General features: G+C 45.3%; 4 protein-coding genes and 1 long non-coding RNA gene across 11 annotated transcripts in view; 2 read left to right on the top strand and 3 right to left on the bottom strand.

Annotated features, from left to right (window-relative positions):
- The window catches only part of LOC123976575 (BCL2/adenovirus E1B 19 kDa protein-interacting protein 2-like), a 14,711-nt gene extending 13,886 nt beyond the window's left edge, over positions 1-825 (bottom strand). For both annotated transcript variants that reach the window (XM_046058867.1, XM_046058866.1), the window contains exon 1: positions 62-825. The gene's annotated coding sequence lies outside the window, so the exon portion shown is untranslated. The remainder of the gene's footprint in view (positions 1-61) is intronic.
- The window catches only part of LOC123976613, a 2,230-nt gene extending 949 nt beyond the window's left edge, over positions 1-1,281 (top strand). Inside the window, exons 2-3 of the long non-coding RNA XR_006826391.1 lie at positions 258-423; positions 1,088-1,281. This is a non-coding gene — a long non-coding RNA (uncharacterized LOC123976613). The remainder of the gene's footprint in view (positions 1-257; positions 424-1,087) is intronic.
- Positions 1,282-1,289: 8 nt separating this feature from the next.
- Positions 1,290-5,714, bottom strand: LOC123976582 (gastrula zinc finger protein XlCGF8.2DB-like). 2 transcript variants are annotated; one of them, XM_046058877.1, is made up of 2 exons: positions 5,383-5,714; positions 1,290-3,487 (listed from the first exon to the last, which is right to left on the bottom strand). In XM_046058877.1, exons 1-2 carry the CDS (start codon positions 5,462-5,464, stop codon positions 2,484-2,486), a joined length of 1,086 nt encoding a protein of 361 aa, XP_045914833.1. In that variant the 5' UTR covers positions 5,465-5,714; the 3' UTR covers positions 1,290-2,483. The 2 variants fall into 2 exon arrangements, with proteins under 2 accessions (XP_045914833.1, XP_045914834.1); XM_046058878.1 differs by lacking the exon at positions 5,383-5,714 and adding an exon at positions 5,184-5,316.
- Positions 5,715-8,664: 2,950 nt separating this feature from the next.
- Positions 8,665-17,138, bottom strand: LOC123976569 (exopolyphosphatase PRUNE1-like). 3 transcript variants are annotated; one of them, XM_046058849.1, is made up of 9 exons: positions 15,162-17,137; positions 13,937-14,134; positions 13,314-13,418; positions 12,925-13,133; positions 12,653-12,837; positions 11,825-11,983; positions 11,471-11,565; positions 10,332-10,493; positions 8,665-9,396 (listed from the first exon to the last, which is right to left on the bottom strand). In XM_046058849.1, exons 2-9 carry the CDS (start codon positions 13,949-13,951, stop codon positions 8,908-8,910), a joined length of 1,419 nt encoding a protein of 472 aa, XP_045914805.1. In that variant the 5' UTR covers positions 13,952-14,134; positions 15,162-17,137; the 3' UTR covers positions 8,665-8,907. The 3 variants fall into 3 exon arrangements, with proteins under 3 accessions (XP_045914805.1, XP_045914804.1, XP_045914806.1); XM_046058848.1 differs by lacking the exon at positions 13,937-14,134 and having other exon boundaries at positions 15,162-17,138; XM_046058850.1 differs by lacking the exon at positions 15,162-17,137 and having other exon boundaries at positions 13,937-15,075.
- mindy1 (MINDY lysine 48 deubiquitinase 1) overlaps positions 13,942-17,188 on the top strand; it is a 29,462-nt gene continuing 26,215 nt past the window's right edge. The window contains exons 1-2 of one of the 3 annotated variants that reach the window (XM_046058829.1): positions 15,697-15,896; positions 16,665-16,807. The gene's annotated coding sequence lies outside the window, so the exon portion shown is untranslated. Of the gene's footprint in view, positions 14,140-15,696; positions 15,897-16,664; positions 16,808-17,188 lie in introns of those variants that run through there. The other 2 variants (XM_046058830.1, XM_046058831.1) reach the window with 2 other exon arrangements.

Raw genomic sequence — 17,188 nt, 5'->3', positions numbered from 1 at the left:
GGGGGGGGGGGGGGGGAGGCTGAGGACAAAGTGTTCTGTAAAGAAAAGGATTAAGACTCACTGTGTTCGCTCAGCTCGCTCGCCCTCAGCAGCCAGGTGAGACGGTCCAGCCAGGTGAGACAGGTTCAGGACTAACAGCCACGGAGAAACCGGTTTCACACCTGGAGACTCACCTGATCACGTCACGGGGACTGTTTATGGGTTTACGAGCGGACTCTCACACCCCACCCGTCTCTCTCTCTCTCTCGTACTCTCAGGGCTCGGCCCTGTTACCATGAAGACCGTGACTGAACAAGCAGGGGTGGAGCCTGCAGCCTGCGTGCCCCTACCTGCTGAGACACACCTGTGTGAGCCTGCGTGCCCCTACCTGCTGAGACACACCTGTGTGAGCCTGCGTGCCCCTACCTGCTGAGACACACCTGTGTGAGCCTGCGTGCAGATTGCATAAGTGATGATTCCTTATTTTCCTGCTGGTTGTGGTTTCTGATTTCAGTGTTGTGACTCGTTCGGTCCAGTTTATCCCACGCAGTCTGAGCTAACTGCTAACATCAGCATGCTAACACGCCCACAGTGACAGCGTTGGTGTGTCACGCTGCGTCTCACCTCCACACTCGCCATTCTGAGGGCATGAGTGCGTTCACACTGAAGGATGGTGCACTCATAAACAACCCATTCTCTCCCCATGGCGTCCCATTAACGCCCAGGGCTCCGCGCTCAAGTTAGCAACAACAAATATGCAGCGTCCGGTTAATAAAACTAGAGGTTCAAATTGGGAAATGTTGCAGTTTGGCCAGTTTTCGGGCCCCTAAACCACGCGGCCAGTTTTCGGGCCCCTAAACCACGCGGCCAGGTTTCGGGCCCCTAAACCACGCGGCCAGGTTTCGGGCCCCTAAACCACGCGGCCAGGTTTCGGGCCCCTAAACCACGCGGCCAGGTTTCGGGCCCCTAAACCACGCGGCCAGGTTTCGGGCCCCTAAACCACGCGGCCAGGTTTAGGAAGAGATGATGCTTTGGGTTAAAATAAGTATGTGACTTAAAATACTTATGATCAATAAAATTAATCAATGTTAATTTTTGTTTCACACAGGAAACTTTCACCGGTCTCCTGGCTGAAAGTCCAGGTTTTGGCCCCAAGTGCGTTGAACTATGATGCAAGAGTCTCCCGTGTGTTGGCAGCAGCCGCCGAAGGGCGTGACAAAGCGCGGGTATCTGACAGTCCGGAAATGAGAAATGAAATGCAAGAGATAACTTGTGTTAATAAAATGCACCACATAAACAAAACAATGAAGTCAAGTTTCCTCTCGGGGTTCAGTCCTGCTGTGAGAGTTTTATTTAACAAGACAAACCTTTAATGACACGGATGTTCAACGACACGCTGCAAAGAAAATAATTTTAGCTCCAGTGTGAACATCAACTGCCTCCAGAGGGCGACAGGAAACTGAACCCATTGAGTTCTTTACACCAACAGCACACAGCTTGTACTAAAGATTTTGAATGTTCTACTTCAGATTTGTGTTTTTCATGTTCTGACCATAAAGAAAAGTTCAACCACATAATTAACTCTGTAGTTTCTTCAACTTTCACCCAGGAGCAAAAATCTGCCTTTAAACTTGAAAGAAAAAAAAATGATTTTCACATTTATCGTGATAATCGTCGAAATGTAAGAAATGTTTTTAGCGTGATAGCATTTTTGGCCACGTCGCCCAGCCCACGCTCCAGAGTTCATACGAGCTAATGCTGCTGGAGGCGGTTCTGGAGGAAACGGGAATATTTTCTGGTTTTCTTGCTGATCACCTCAAGTCTGATTTATGGAAACTTGTTGCTAACGCTACAGGTTGCTAACAGCTAGCTGTTGCTTACGCTAGCTGTTGCTTACAGCTGGTTCTGAACCAGCGGTCCAAAGCTTCTGTAGTAATGTAGAGGTGTAAACACCCCCCCGCCCGCCGGAGCACCGAGCTTCCAGTCAGGGCAGAGTCAGAAACAGGACGGCTAGCTGAGTAGCTAACAGCGGTTAGCTGCTAAAGTGACATCAGAGGGAAAACAGGACAATATTTTCTCATCAACTCTGATCCACTTTCAGTAAAACCAGAGAATAAAGTTGTGTTTCTGTACAGATACTATTCAGCGCAGAGCCGCTAAGCCCCGCCCCTCTGATTGGGGAAGTTGGCCAATCAGAAGCAAGTGGGACCTTAAAGAGACAAGAGCTAAAACTGAGTGTTCAGACAGAAGGACGAGAAATATAATCTGTGTTTTAAACATTAAAGCAGGTGAACAGTTTCTAGTAGAAAACAACAAGTATGAACCTGAAACGAAGATTCTACGGCACCTTTAAATAAAAAAGCTCCTTCGGTCTCTGGAACCAGTTCATTCAGAGTAAACACATAAATAAATAATAAAGAAGAAAAGGAGTTCATTAAAACTTTTTAAAGCTAATCTGGTGTCCAGCTCCTCCTCCTGCACACCAGCCCGTCCTGGCCGTCCAATCAGAGCTCCTCTGGCTCCTCGGTGTGGGTGTGTATGTGAGCGTTGAGCGCCGCCCTCCACCTGAAGCTGAGCGGGCACTGCGAGCACCGGTACGGTTTCTCTCCGGTGTGGATCCTCATGTGCTCCATCATCTTGTCCTTCCTGCTGAAGCTCTTGCTGCAGCCGCAGCAGCGGTGCGGCCGCTCGCCGCTGTGCGTCTGCATGTGTCTCTGCAGGTGATTGGCCGACACCAGGCGCAGGCCGCAGAGCTCGCAGGTGTGGCGTTTGCTGTCCCCCGTGTGCGTCCTCAGGTGCAGCAGCAGGCGTCCCCGCTCGCTGTAGCGGCGGCCGCAGACCTTGCACCTGAACGGACGCTCCCCGCTGTGGACGCGCATGTGGCTGCTCAGGTGCTCCTTCCTCTTGTAGCACTTCCCGCACTCCACGCACTGGTGGCGGCGCTCACCCGAGTGGGTCAGCAGGTGGCGCTGCAGGTGGCTCTTAGCGGTGAAGCGCCGGCTGCAGAGCTGGCAGCTGAAGGGCCTCTCCCCCGTGTGGGTCCTCATGTGCTCATCCAGCGCCTGCCTCTGCAGGAAGCACTTCCCGCACTCGTGGCAGCAGAACGGGCGCTCGCCGCTGTGCGTCTTCAGGTGCGCCGACAGGATGGCTTTGCTCTTGAAGCGTTTGTCACAGTCGGAGCACTTGAAGGGCTTCTCGCCGGTGTGAGTCCTCTGATGGATCCTCAGACGACACGGCCGGTCGAAGCTCTTCAAACAGCCGTCACACCGATACTCCTTCCCTTTAGCGTCCGCCGGAGCTCTCAGCTCGCCGGCTGGTCTTCTTCCTCTGCTGCTCTGTGATGACGACGCCGTTCCCGTCTCCGCGCAGTCGTTCTGATCAGGACTGAAGTCTGGATCCTGCCGGGGGTCATCGTCTCCATCCTCCTCTTCCTGCTCCTTCATTTTAACCTCCTGCTCTTCAGAGACGCCGACCTCGAGGCATTCTGGGTAATCGTCCTTCTGCTCCTCTGAATGGAAACAACAGAGAAACATTTGAATTCAGAACTCAGACACGGCGACGAAAAAACTGCTTTTCTTCTGATCAACACAAGTGTGACGATATTTCTCGTCAGGTACAAAACTGAGACAATGCAAATGAGAATATAATCCAGTTAATCTCATTTCCATCCTGTACAGACGTCTTATTTTGAAAACCTTGTCGCGCTAAATCCATCCAGTCCGACCCGATTTGATAAATAATGTTGTAACATGAAGACTTCACAGCCTCTCTTCATACTAAAGAGACAAACTGATAAAGTCTCTAACCTGCCTGTCAGCTCGCTCTGGGCCGCTTCACTTACCGTAAAGGCTGGAATACGTGCGCACTCCAGAAACGCTCTGGTGGTCACCTCCATTAATTGTATTTTACCTATTTAACCAAGAATGACAGAGCTGGAGACTGATGTAATGAATTTCTTGGGACCACTGGGTAGCAGGATCAGGGCAGTTTAGGTTAGACATTATACTGTAGATGTAGCATGTGCTTCATAGATTTGTAGTATTTATTTAGACAATGTGTCAGTACTTCATAGTGTTTGAGCCCCAACAAGCTTCAGATAGCTTAAAAAAAAAAAAAGGTCTCTTTTTGCCAAATCTGCATTATTTCTAATGATTGTACTCGATTGATGTTTTGTGAAAAAACTAAACTGAGCTTGGCGTCGTGCAGCGACAAAGACTCAAACTAATAAAAACAAATTAAAACTAAACTGAAAACAAAACGAAATAAAAACGAACCTTGGTGCAGACTCCCGATCACAAATCAACAAAACACACAGTTAAAAACAGAACCATTTATCTACGTGCGCTACTTAATCACAGAAGAAGCCCTGATTATCCAAATCTAAATATGTCAGCAACATCAGGCAAAACGCTCTGACAAGAAGCCAACAACGTGCTCAGCATCTGAAATGTGTCTGAGACGATTCCAGTGGAAGTAAACGCTCTGCAGAGGACGAAACCGTCTGATTTCTGTTGCACCTAAAGCGGTGTTATTACGGTAAGGACGGGGCGCGAGTGAGCCGAAGGTCCTGAAAGATACATACGCGTTTTTTTTGGGATGCTCTTAGTGATTAAATGAACACAAATACAAACCACGGTAATATAATAATATTACTAATAATAACAATGATGATAACAGCAGTTTTAATACTAATATAACTTATTATTATTATTAGTTATTAATTTAAATATAAAATGCACCTTTTCATTGTTATTTTGTGAACATAATTTATATGAAATTTGACTTTTCACCAGCGTAATTCCTGCCAGTGTCCTCTTCCATCACTGGTGCAGATATCAGAACATTTTACTGTACAAACAGAAATAAGTCGCTTTGGATAAACTAAATGAATAAATGTTGTTATATTTTGCTTCTAGGAGACGATGCACTTTAAGGACCGCTCTTATTGTGAAAACAGCTGCCTGTTTATATTTTAATTTGAAAGTGCACTAAAAATATGTTGAATAACCGTGAAGTCAAAGTGGATCAAAATAACCGTGATTAGCATTTTGGCCGTGATCACAAAGCCTCACTTTATTAACACTAGATTGTTAAATCCAGCGTGACTGAGACCTCATCACTCAGGACGGGCGCTGAATACACTGAAGAAGTACTTTCACTGTGGAATACTTAATTAAAGTACACGGGAAACGTAGTATTTGTACCTTTTTTGAGTGAAGGAACATTATAGTGTGTTTAAAGACAGTCACGTGTGCAGCTGGACCTGCAGCCAGCTCCGCGCGCTCCGTGCCGAGCCAGGTGTCTGAAGCTCAGGTGATCGATGTCTCGGCTCGCGGGGAGCTCGCTTCCTGTATCAGAGGCTAACGGCTAACTGAAACACACGCGCAGCTTCCTGTGTCTCACCTGAGCGGCCGTCGCCCCCCCCGCCGGCAGCCGGACTCTCGGGCGCCTCTGGTCTCTGTCCGCCACCCTGTCCGCGTCTCATGTTGTCCCGCAGATCTCCGGTCCGACGCGGAAACACCGGCGGCAACAAGGGCTGCTAACGGATGCTAACATGGCCCCGCCCTGCTCTTCTTCTTCTTCTTTAGGGTTTATGGCTGCTGGCATTACCGCCACCTGCTGACTGAAACAGGTTCCCCAGCGCAGCATATTTACAGTCACCTGCCTGAAGGTCACTGCGTTTCCGTTCTTATGTCTTACGCCGCATTCAGACCAACCGCGAATTTTCTCCTCGCGACGCTGCAAGTGTTCACAAACAACGCGAGAAGGCGATTTTAACGCGATGACGTTAATAAACACAACTCGCCTTTACTACAGCTGTATGAACCCAAAGTGAACATTTTGCTGTGATTAAATAGCAATAAACGGATCAAACTGATGCCGAAATAACGACAACATGATGCAGATTTGTTAAACATATGAATTCATGCTTTGTCAGGTCTGTCAGCGAGACAGCAGGACAACAACTTCTAAAATGTTTGTTTTCTGAATGGAGTTTGGATCGATCAGGGCTATGCTATTAGCTAACTTGGTCACAGTAAAGAATAAAGTTACAGTCACATGTTTTCTGAACTCACCAGCTAGTTTAACCTCCTCACTTTCTTTTCTCCCAGTAATGTCCAGTTTTGTCCGGTTTTTATATAAATATGAAGTCGTAGTCCGACAGAGCTAATGACGCTAACAACAACACTGGAACCGGATGTGCACGGAAGCTGCTGAGGAGCTCCTGTGAAGATAAATCAACGTTAAAATCCCTAAAACTAAAGTAAAAAGCTAATTTAATAAAAGCAGTTAACTCCGAGCTCCTCCCGCGAGCAAACGGCGTAGTTGTCAGAGCAGAATCCGACCGACTACGGGTGTTTATCTGTACAATGGTTGCAGCGCTGCTCCCTGCTCCTCTCCCCCAAGTTTAGTAGCTCTCGGCCGGCCAGCAGATTTTCAATCTCCCGCTCTGCCCGGCGCTCTCCACACGTCGCTCTGAAGCCTCGGTGACGTACGGACAATCTCAACACTGATAGGCTATCAGCGTCATGCGACTTCTTCGCTTGAGTTGAAAATATTCAACTCACGCAAATTCCTTCGCGTCGCTTCGCTTCGCACCACCACCAGGTCTACACGTCTTTGCATTGACTTTGTATGTAAATTCACCGCTTCGCTTTTGGTCTGAAAGCACCAGCAGACTCAAAGGTCTGAGATGGTGTGAGTCCTTCCCTCAGCTTAGAGTCTCTTTCTTCTCCTGGTATGTCCACAATGTCCAAGAATCTCCTTGACGCATCCAGCACCATCTCCGACTTGCTCTTAATTTCCACAGCACAATTAACCACCATAGCAATAAATTAGGGCTGCAGCTAACGGTGATTTTAGTATTCGAAGCTTCTAGATTATTTCAACGATTCGTCGATGAGTCGTTTAAGAAGTGCTTTTGCTTAGCGACGGCCCCCGGTAACGGGATCAGCTGTGCACGTTTATAGGTGAGAGATATTTATTGGTCCTTTCGGAGGAAATTTATTGTGTGTCATACAGCAAACATCAAACCAACAACAACGACGGCTGCTTTACAAACACAAACATCACCCGAGAACAAGTTATTGAGGAGAGCGGGGAAAGTTGTCACACTGCTCATAACTCCAACTCTAGAGGCTCTATGACAAAAATCAAATAGCCACTTTGTGTGACTTCCTTTTCTATGTTCAACTTCCTGTTGGTCTCTCTAATCTGAGGTGAGCACAATTTTATTATTTTTCTGCTTCAAAAGTAAAACATTTGCACTTTACATTTCATGTATTCCAACCTTCTTAGGTGTGAATGTTCAAAATGATAAATTTCCACAAAGTAGAGGAGACAATAACGTGTCTTTTGATACTTCAGCTGATGTGCTATGCTAAGCTAACCTTGAGATTTAGCCAACATTAGCACACATGTCAGTTTGGGGCAAGTTGTCTCAGTGACTTTGGGGCAAGTCGTCACATGTGATTAGTTGCCCCAGTACAAATAAACACATGGAACGTGCTCAAAACACTATGTGAAATTGTGTAGTTACCTCTGACAGCAGTATTAAATGATACTGTAAATAGATTATTATACTCTGTAGTTTACAGCAGCAGCCGTACGCCTGGACAAGACTGAATTCATGACAGAGTTTATACGGTCTGTAGGTATGTAGAGTGTGTTAGTAGATACAAACACACTCTACATCATACAGTTATTATTACAGTTAGGCAACAAGGGTAGTAGACAAATAAGCTTGTAATCAATTTGTATTTGCAAGGAAGGAAGAGAGAAAATATCAGAACACCACCTGACATAATGTTAAAGTCAGTCAGGCAGGTGAAGTTAAAGAACAAATTAATCAGAAGTACAGCTGAGGACTTGGACATAAGATGCTGACATCTCTTTTGGCTTCATCTACGTGGAGCCATTTTCATGCAGTATTCCAAAGGAGACGTGGTTTAAGTGTGTGAAATGCAACAAATGGGCCGGCGATGTTTGCACCTCTAAACACATGTGGGATTAGTCAGATACAGATATACGTCGTACAGAAGTGCACACTGTTGCATTAGTGTGTTTAAATTATATTACAGTTACTTTAATTTTGTAACTAAATAACATGTGAGGAGGTTCTCGACCCCAACACTGTTAATAACCAATGACATCGACTTGCGGTGTGAATCAACTCCGCCCAGCTGATGCGACGCCGGCGTACGCTGTGATCAAGTGAACCGCCAGCTTGTGGCCGAGTGGTGACGTAGCCGGTAGAGTTTTAAAATATAACATCTGAAAAGTGAAGCAGCTTTGCTCTGTTTGGGAGTGTGAGCTGCTGAAGTTAACGTGTGGATTTGTGGCGAGATTTCTGCCTGATCACAAGCGTTTTCAGTTACTTTCGGTTTCAGCAACACATCAGTCCCAAACTGCGTCTGTCAGACGGTCTGAAGGGGAAACCTGAACGAGTTCAGAGAACACAGATCTGTGGGAGAGATTCTGAACGTGCAGAAAGTTTTGAAAATCTGCTGAAACACAGGAGCTATTAAAGTCCAGGAGTTTATCACTGAATTCAAACTAAATAATTTCTCACTGAGGTGAAAATCAAACAGGTTACTTCCCCAAACAAAGACACAAAGAGGAGGGAAGACTGAACCAGGACTCAGCAGGGACGATGTTAAACAAGTTCGACAGGAGAAACAGATCTGAGAACAGCAAGTTTGAATTTTTAAGTTTCCTTTACATAAATAAAAACATAATTAGTGCAGAAAAAGTCACAAGAATGCAGGAAATTAACTGTTTCATGCTCAAAGTTTTCATATAATTCTACAGCGAAGATTTCTTAAAGATAGTGTTACGGTCTCGTCACACGTCTGCGGTTTAGATTATTATTTTTAGCCTAAGAGTCACTAAGAGCGAAGGAGTCCGCCATGTTCCTCCTCCTCCTCTCTACCGCCCACTCCCTCTCTGCTCCTCCTCCACGCCTCCCATCCTGTTGAACTTCTCCAGTAAAGCTTCCTGGTTGAAGCCGCCGTCTAGCGGGCAGCCGTCCACCAAACTGTTCATCGGCGCCGGCGGCGTCGTCCTGCCGCAGTGATCCTCCTCCACGTTCCCATAATCCTCTGCTCCCATCTGGAGCCGCCGCCGGTGGTGACGAGACATGGAGTAACCGTGAGGCAGGAGGTCGTCGGCGAGGTCGGTGTCAGAGACCATCACCTCCGATTGGTCGAGTTGGTCCTCCAACACCTCCCCGCCATCTGCCCCACAATGCACCTCTCTCTGCCACCAGTGAGACAGGAAGTGTGTGAGGACAGGAAGGAGTTTTCTGCGAGAGGCCAGAGCGTTGCCTTGGTGATAAGCCAGGATGTCCTTATATGGGCTGGTGACAGGAGAAAGGCAGGGGGCGGGGCTCTGGTTGTTCACGAGGGCGTGGCTAATCTGGAGGTGGGGCAGAGGACGCAAACACAAACATCTGAGTCATCGCAGTGATGAGGATTTAATATCTAGTCCTGAACCAGGTCCTCACCTTTAATCTAATCTGCATCCCAAATTTTATATTAATCCAAGTTATAATCCTGATTCTAATGTTAAATCTAAAATAAATTCTCAATCTCAGATAATCCCAATCTAATCTAATCATCCCAATCCTGGTCATCAACCTAATCCTAATCTTGATTCTAATCCTAAAATGTCTCTGATCCTTTTTCTAAAACCAATTCCAATCCCATTGCCAAACTAATCTAAATTTTAACCCTAATCTTAATCCTGCTCCCAATAGTAATAAAAAGATAGATTTAATTTTAATCTTAATCCCAGCCCCGACCCTGATCCTTTTTTAAAAATCAACTCCAGTCCCATTGCTGACCTGATGTAAGCCTTTACTCTAATCTTAATTCTGATCCCAATACTATTAATATTGTTCTAATCCTAATCTTAATCACAGATGTTGACTCTTCTTACAAAATAAATGTCCAGCCTTGAAATTATTTTTTCCAAATCTTAATCCTGATATTAATTCTAGTCATGTTAATTTAAAAGGTAATTCTCACCCATAGTTGATTCTAAAATAAATCCCAATCCTATTGAAAATCTAACCCTAAATCTTAATCCCTGGCTTTAATTTTATCATGATAATGCATTTTATTCTGTATCTAATCCTAATCTCAATCATAATCCTGATTGTTATCTACAGTTCAACTACCAACCAAATCCCAGTCTTTACCCCAATCTTAATCTCAATCCCAATTAAAATCATGATCCTAATCTTAATCCCAGTCCTGATCCAAAAAGTTTTTATATCAACTGTAATCCCATTTTAAATCTTTTAATCCTAATTCTCATTTAAAAGTCTTAATTCCAACCACCACACCTACCTCCTGCCTGTACTGCGAGCTGGAGCTGTAGACCGCCAGCTGCCTGATGGGCTCGTCCGATTGGTCGTTGAAGGAGATCATCATGGCGACCACAGCGTCCAGCCGGTGCGAGCGGCAGAAGTCACAGAGCTGCTGCTGCAGATTCTCCCTGCGCAGGAACGACTGCAGGCAGAGACAACATAGTGGCTGAACTACAACTCCCAGCATGCACTGCTGGCCTGTTCTACGCATTGTTCTACACAGAGTCTGTGGCGCCCCCTGCTGGTTCAGGGTTAGTTAATCTGTACAGTAACTGACACAGGATAAACGGTTATTTTATATTATATTAAAAAAAATAAGTAGAAGTTACTTATGATAAAAAAAAATTGTCGACTTTGTCGGCCGCCACGATATTAGATTTAGCCGTTAACGTGTTTTTACATAATGTCCCGACACTACCAACGTGCGTTCCTCTGGAGAAATACGGAGCATGTGCCGTTGTGTAAAAACACGCCCCTTTTATGCGAACACGCCCCAACTCCAATAAGTTAACACCGATTCAACTGACCAACATCTGATCCACCTTTGTAGTACCGTTGTCCAGTGTAGGCGGTCAGAGTTTGCCTGATAACCCTGAGTTAACTCTGAGTAGGATGAACTCCCTTCGTAGTGCAGGCCACAGGCGTTTAATGGAGACCTGCGTTTATTTGTCAAAATGCGGCTGTTTGGCTATTAAGTTTTACGGTATGTATATAAATAACTCTTATGTACTGTTTTATTTTCCCATATTTTAATACACACTTAATTATTTAAATTACATTCTGTGTGTGTAGCATGAAGGACTACAAACTTTTTGTTATACATCTCTGTGTTGTATAATGAAAAATTAACAACCTTGCAACTTGAACAAACTAACCCAACTGCAAAGTTTCACAACATTAACCAGTGCTTTTATTTTGAAAGTCTAACAGACATTGCTCACTTGATCGTGGGGCAATAAAAAACGTCCATATGTGACGCCCTAGACGAGAACAGGTTTTTATATATAAACTACAAGTTTGATTTTATGGGTCAAGAGAATTTAATCATTCCAGTTCATCATTTTATGACCAAAAACTCAGAACATTAGCTTATTAATATTAACGAGCTATTTTTTTTACATCCAGACTTGTGTAGACGTTGCTGACAGCCACTCTGATGCCGCCACCGTAAACCGTCCTCATGTCCTTCAGGAGGATCTGCTCTGTGGAGAGACCTGACACACACACACAGTAACATTTTCCTGATTAAACTCACATATTTTAACTGAATTTTCAATGCAGGATTTTTGCTTGTCAGAGAGTTACAGTGTGGTATTAGTACTTTTTCTGAAGTAAAGGATCTGAGTACGTCCTCAACCACTGAAACACATGGTAACGATCAATGATGTTATGTTGGCAGCTTCTAAAATGATCATTGTGATCTTTCCATCATGAACAACATCTAAATTGTCTGATTTGGTTGTTGCCGTATACCTGACAGGTCAAACTTTGCTGTGTGCAGGGAGGTGTGAAGAGCGCCTCTGTGTGGCAGATCAGGAAACTGTGTCTGAAGCAGTAGGACCATCTGACTGTCTTTGATCGTCCCTTTACCGACCTGAGGAGACAGATTTGCACTGTCCACCACCATCACACCTGCAGGGAGGACACACAGGACACATTCATACCTGCAGGGAGGACACATAGGAGACACATTAGGAAGGACACACAGGAGACAGAATCGCACCTGTAGGGAGGACACACAGGACACATTCACACCTGCAGGGAGGACACACAGGACAAACTTACACCTTCAGGGAGGACACACAGTAGACAGATTCGCACCTGTAGGGATGACACACAGGAGACATTCACACCTGCAGGGAGGACACACAGGAGACATTCACACCTGCAGGGAGGACACACAGGAGACATTCACACCTGCAGGGAGGACACACAGGAGACACATTCACACCTGCAGGGATCACACACGGGGAGACATTCACACCTCCAGGGAGGACACACAGGAGACACATTCACACCTCCAGGGAGGACACAGGAGACAGATTCAAACCTGTAGGGAGGACACAGAGGATACAGATTCGCACCTGTAGGGAGGACACACAAGACACATTCACACCTGCAGGGAGGACACACAGGAGATATTCGCACCTGCAGGGAGGACACACATGAGACACATTCACAAGACACATTCACACCTCCAGAGAGGACACAGGAGACACATTCACACCTGTAGGGAGGGCAAAAAGGAGAGAGACTCACACCTGCAGTGAGGACACACAGGAGGCACATTTTGTGTCTCACCATACAGCAGCAGAGCCAGTTGTCTGTCCAGGATCTCGGGTGCTCTGGACAGAATCCGGCCCGTTACCAAGGTAGTGCACGATGCCACCACCTCTATGGTGGCAGGACAGGAGAAGGAGGTCGTCGTCTCTAACTGCTGGTGGTCGATTACTTCTACTACTGCCCCCTCCAGGCAGCTGTAGGTACTGAAGGACAGGAAATCATTCACAGAATTGGCTGGTAGGGCATCAGAATGTTTCATGTCACAATTAAGATGTTTTGATATTACAGACCTCGGCAGGACATGGTGGTCCACCAGCGTCAGTGCCAGCCTCCTGTCGCCATGGAGACGGGCCAGGTCCACCTCATCTCTGAACACCAGGGTCTCAGGGGCGACGCCGGCCTCCCTCAGCAGCAGGAGGACTTCGGCTCGCAGGTGGAACTGCAATCGTGGAACATTGAGAACCGGAAGAACCAGAGAACCCCCTGGAGGACCGGACGTCTGAGACAAAGAGACAGATGTTGGTGATGTCCCACTGTCTGTCCATCACTTTGGTCCAATGGGAGACATCTAAGCAACATGTGTTTCTCAATCTGCGTTCTTGTCTGTACTTGCCAAGTCCGAACTTGGTAACACCCAACGACTCGTATGAAAAGTCTTCATCAGTCTGTTTTGACTCACCCTTGACAGGAAGTAGGCCATCGCCAACGACGACACCACAGAGTCTAGGTCACATGACTCACTGCCCAGGACAATGTGGACTTTTTTTTTGCCTTGGAAACTGGTCTGACGGGGAGGTGAGACACCACAGTCAGTCACAAGTCTAACAACAACTGCATTATAAAGTATACTGTGAAGGTCTTTTTCAATAATCAGTTCCTACTGAAACATATTTGCTGTAACATCCATCCATCATCTATAACTATTCATCCTGTGAAGTTTTGAGGTGATAAAATTTACAGTGTAGATTTTGAATATTGGCAGTTTTATGAAAAGTGATAGTTGATAAATGTTTTTGGAGTTTAAGCTCCATAAATTTCAGCGCGGGAAGCTAACGAGCCGGCTAACTAGACGACTCCAGCAACAATGGCCGAGGAAAACACAGCTGTAAGATCCTTGTACTGCTTTTCTGTCTTTACATTCAGAGTAATGTTGAAATGTTTTAACTTAAATCCAGAGACAGCTCGTGTTTGTGTGGGTCGCAGGAATACTATCTGCAATGGAAAACGGAGGATGGCGAGTCGAGTAGATGCGAGTTGAGCTGGTACCAGCGGTGGAAAAGGGGCTGTTGAGTCCATCCTCACCTCCTCCATCACCATCTGGTACGCTGCTGCCACTGCAGCGGATCATTCATTCTGGATCTATCATCCCTCCAGGACTCTGAGGCGAGCAGGAAAAGATTGTGGCTGATCCCTCCGACCCTGATACTGTCCTGTATCGCTGTTATGCTGATGACACTCTGCTGTACCTTCCAGAGAGACCCCGGCATGCTGCTTCTTCTTCTAATGTAAATACCAATTAAACATGGATAAGTAATCATTTTTATATAAAAAAATTTTTTATGTAGCAGACGTCTGAGGTTTGAATTAAAGAAAAATATTTAAATTTAAATAAAAGTTGCAATTTTGGTCAGAAATATCACAAGTAGATATTTTCCACAGATTCATTCTTGCATAAAACGTGATAACAGCGCCTGTACAGCGCCTCTCATGTTTGCTGTCACACATCAAATCCAAATATTTGATTATCGTCCGGACGGTCGGCTGCAGGTCTGAAGTTCACTGAGCACGTGCAGACCGAGGCAGCTGACGCATTTAAAACTCTGGACGTTTGTGACACAGTGAATGAAAGAGTCAAACTGACCGCCAAACTCTTCACATCTTTTGAAATGAAACGCTGTTCATAAAAACTCTCCTCACAGAGTTGTTGAAGGATTCTGCTTCACTGTCTGTCTCTCTGTCTGCCTGTTTGTAAATATTTGCTTCCCAGCCTGTGTGTCCTCAGCTGACTGCAGGTTTCAGGTAAACACAAAATGATTTTCACACTCAGACACCTGATTGGACATCTACGTCTGCAGCAGCTGTCTGAGCTCTGATCAGGGTCTGTTGCTTGTTCCATAATCCAGAGTTAAAACTGAAAGAGACTGGACCTTTAAGGAGGTGCTCAGTGCTACTGCAGTAATAGTAAAAATACCACACTGTAAAAATACTCAAGTATTAAAGCAGTAAAATGTTGTACTATTATATCTCCTCTCATCATATTATTATTCCTCATCTTTAATGTAAAACATGATGTTGTTGATCTGGAAAGCCAAACCTTTAAACACACACACTAACAAACACAGAGCAAACAAGTGTCAGATTTCATATTCATGCACTGTGACAAAGTGTGAATATGTGTGCGCGTCATTCAATTAGAAATGTCAGTCTATTTATGTCCTGCATGCAAAACACACCTACACGCACGCACACACACTCAAACACAGCTTGGTGTTGAACAGGAGAAAGAAAACAACTTCTTCTCTCTCACCTTTGCTGCAGCGCTGCTCGACATCAGGAAGTCATCCATACTGTTTGTTTGTTTGTTTGTTTGTCTCTGACTTCCTCTCGCAGTCAGTCAACCAGCAGATTCTCAGCTGACTGCTGATCTGAGCACAGTAGCACCACTGTCTGTCAAATCACATTTAAAACCCTTCCTCTCTGACCTATCAAAATAAAACCTTTGAGGCTGTATATACGCCCTCTTCTAAGGGAAACTCCCCTCAGACGGAATTTTCTGTGGAATTTACCGCAGTTTATCACTATATTATTCAACACTCGAACAAACCACTTAAATAAAATCAACAATGTTTTTTTTTTTTTTAAAGCTTTTCTCTGTATTTTTCTGCATTATATGAAGTTAAGTGTGATCCCAGTCAACGAGGAGCAAAGTTAAATAATATTTATGTATAATAAAACTCAGCACGTGGGTTAAAATCACTGTCCCTGTGCGCACAAAAAAAAGAGGCAGTGTTTTAAAATACAGCGTTTCCCGGGTGAGCGGGGACTACCGTTGACTCCAGCGGAAAACTCCGCTCCTTCGGTCCATCTCAGTTCATATCGTCCCCCATCCAGAGTCTTAACATCGGGGAGCTACTTTTAACAAACATCCTTTATCAGCCTGTAAACAAGAATCTGATTTATCGTCGGAACTGAGCGCACCGCCCCTCAAAGTTACCCCGTACAACCAATCTAACACCCGAGACGGTGAGGGCGCAGCCAGAAGGTAAAAGTTTTATCCATCTCATGTAAACTGTATTTCTCCCCTGAAATAGCTTTTTGCTCTTCATATTAAGTACCTTAAAGTATAAATTAATCTTATCGGATAATAAAACTCTTCTGATATAAATGTCTTGAAGCGACGCCAAACTCAATTCAGATTACTTGTCGTTCTTGTTGCCTTAATTATTAGCGTATGCTCGAAGAAATAATGGCTTGAATTACTTTATTTTCTTAAACCTTTGGTGTCATATTTCTATTCGGCAAGTTATTTGACAAAAATAACTCGTCTACCTGTTAAATATTCCTTTAATAACAACTTGCTGTCGGGCACGGCAAGAACAACGAATGAACTGACTAAACGTGCAAAAAAGTAGGGAATAATTTAAGGTATTGTCTGAATATCACATTTACGCCGAATTTATCAGTGTCACAAAACGAGGACAATATCAAAAGTAAGGCTCTTGGATTTGTTTAATTACGCTGGAAAACGAACTATTTTTAAAATGCGATATTTGAAATGGAGTTTCGCGTGTTTATTACCGAACACAGTGAGGCTAGCTATGTGTCAGCTAACTCTTTAGCCAAGCAAACGTAGACACGAACGTCTCCGTTAACTCAGCTCCGGTTTTATACTTTGTTTGTTCGTGTTACACTTCTGTGATGCACCGGCAGAGGATAAGTCTCTATTTTATCTTATAAAATACGTAATTTTTCTCCCAACAAAAACTTGAACGCCAGCTAGATGGCTAACTGCTAAACCAGGGTTTTAAAGTTAACAGGATGTGACGTCAGCTCCGTGCTTGGTGTGGGCGTGGCCTGTGACTCTGCTGTTGGTGGCGGAGAGGAACGTAAACAGCTAGCATGCTCGTTTACTCAGCAGCGTCAGCGCAGATCACAGACCCGGACCCGGACTCGGTAAGTCGCATCTCATTAAACCCGCTGTTGGTTCTGGTGTGAGTGAGGAGGTCAGTGACGTGTGTCTGGCAGCGGGGTTGTGTGTTTGTGGAGCTAACTTGGCTAAGTTAGCTGGGAGCGCTAGCGTCGTGCTTGCTAGCTCAGGGAGTTGTTGTGCCGCGGCAGAAAGCTGCTTAATGCTGATCCGTCAGGGTCCAGGCTCGGCGTCGGCAGGAAGAAGTACAGCTACGGGACCAGGTTTTCCCTTGAAACATCTGTACCGAGAGTGGCTCCGCGTCCAGCTCCTCCTGCGGTTTCTTGTCGGACTTGTTCGGCTGACTCATGACTCTCTGAGCTGTTTGCTGACACACTTCTCAGTCTGGTGAACTCTGGCTCTCATAG

Source organism: Micropterus dolomieu, linkage group LG09 (genome assembly GCF_021292245.1).
Source record: "Micropterus dolomieu isolate WLL.071019.BEF.003 ecotype Adirondacks linkage group LG09, ASM2129224v1, whole genome shotgun sequence".
NCBI classification, from domain to species: Eukaryota; Metazoa; Chordata; class Actinopteri; order Centrarchiformes; family Centrarchidae; genus Micropterus; species Micropterus dolomieu.
This window is presented reverse-complemented; position numbering and strand designations above follow the sequence as displayed.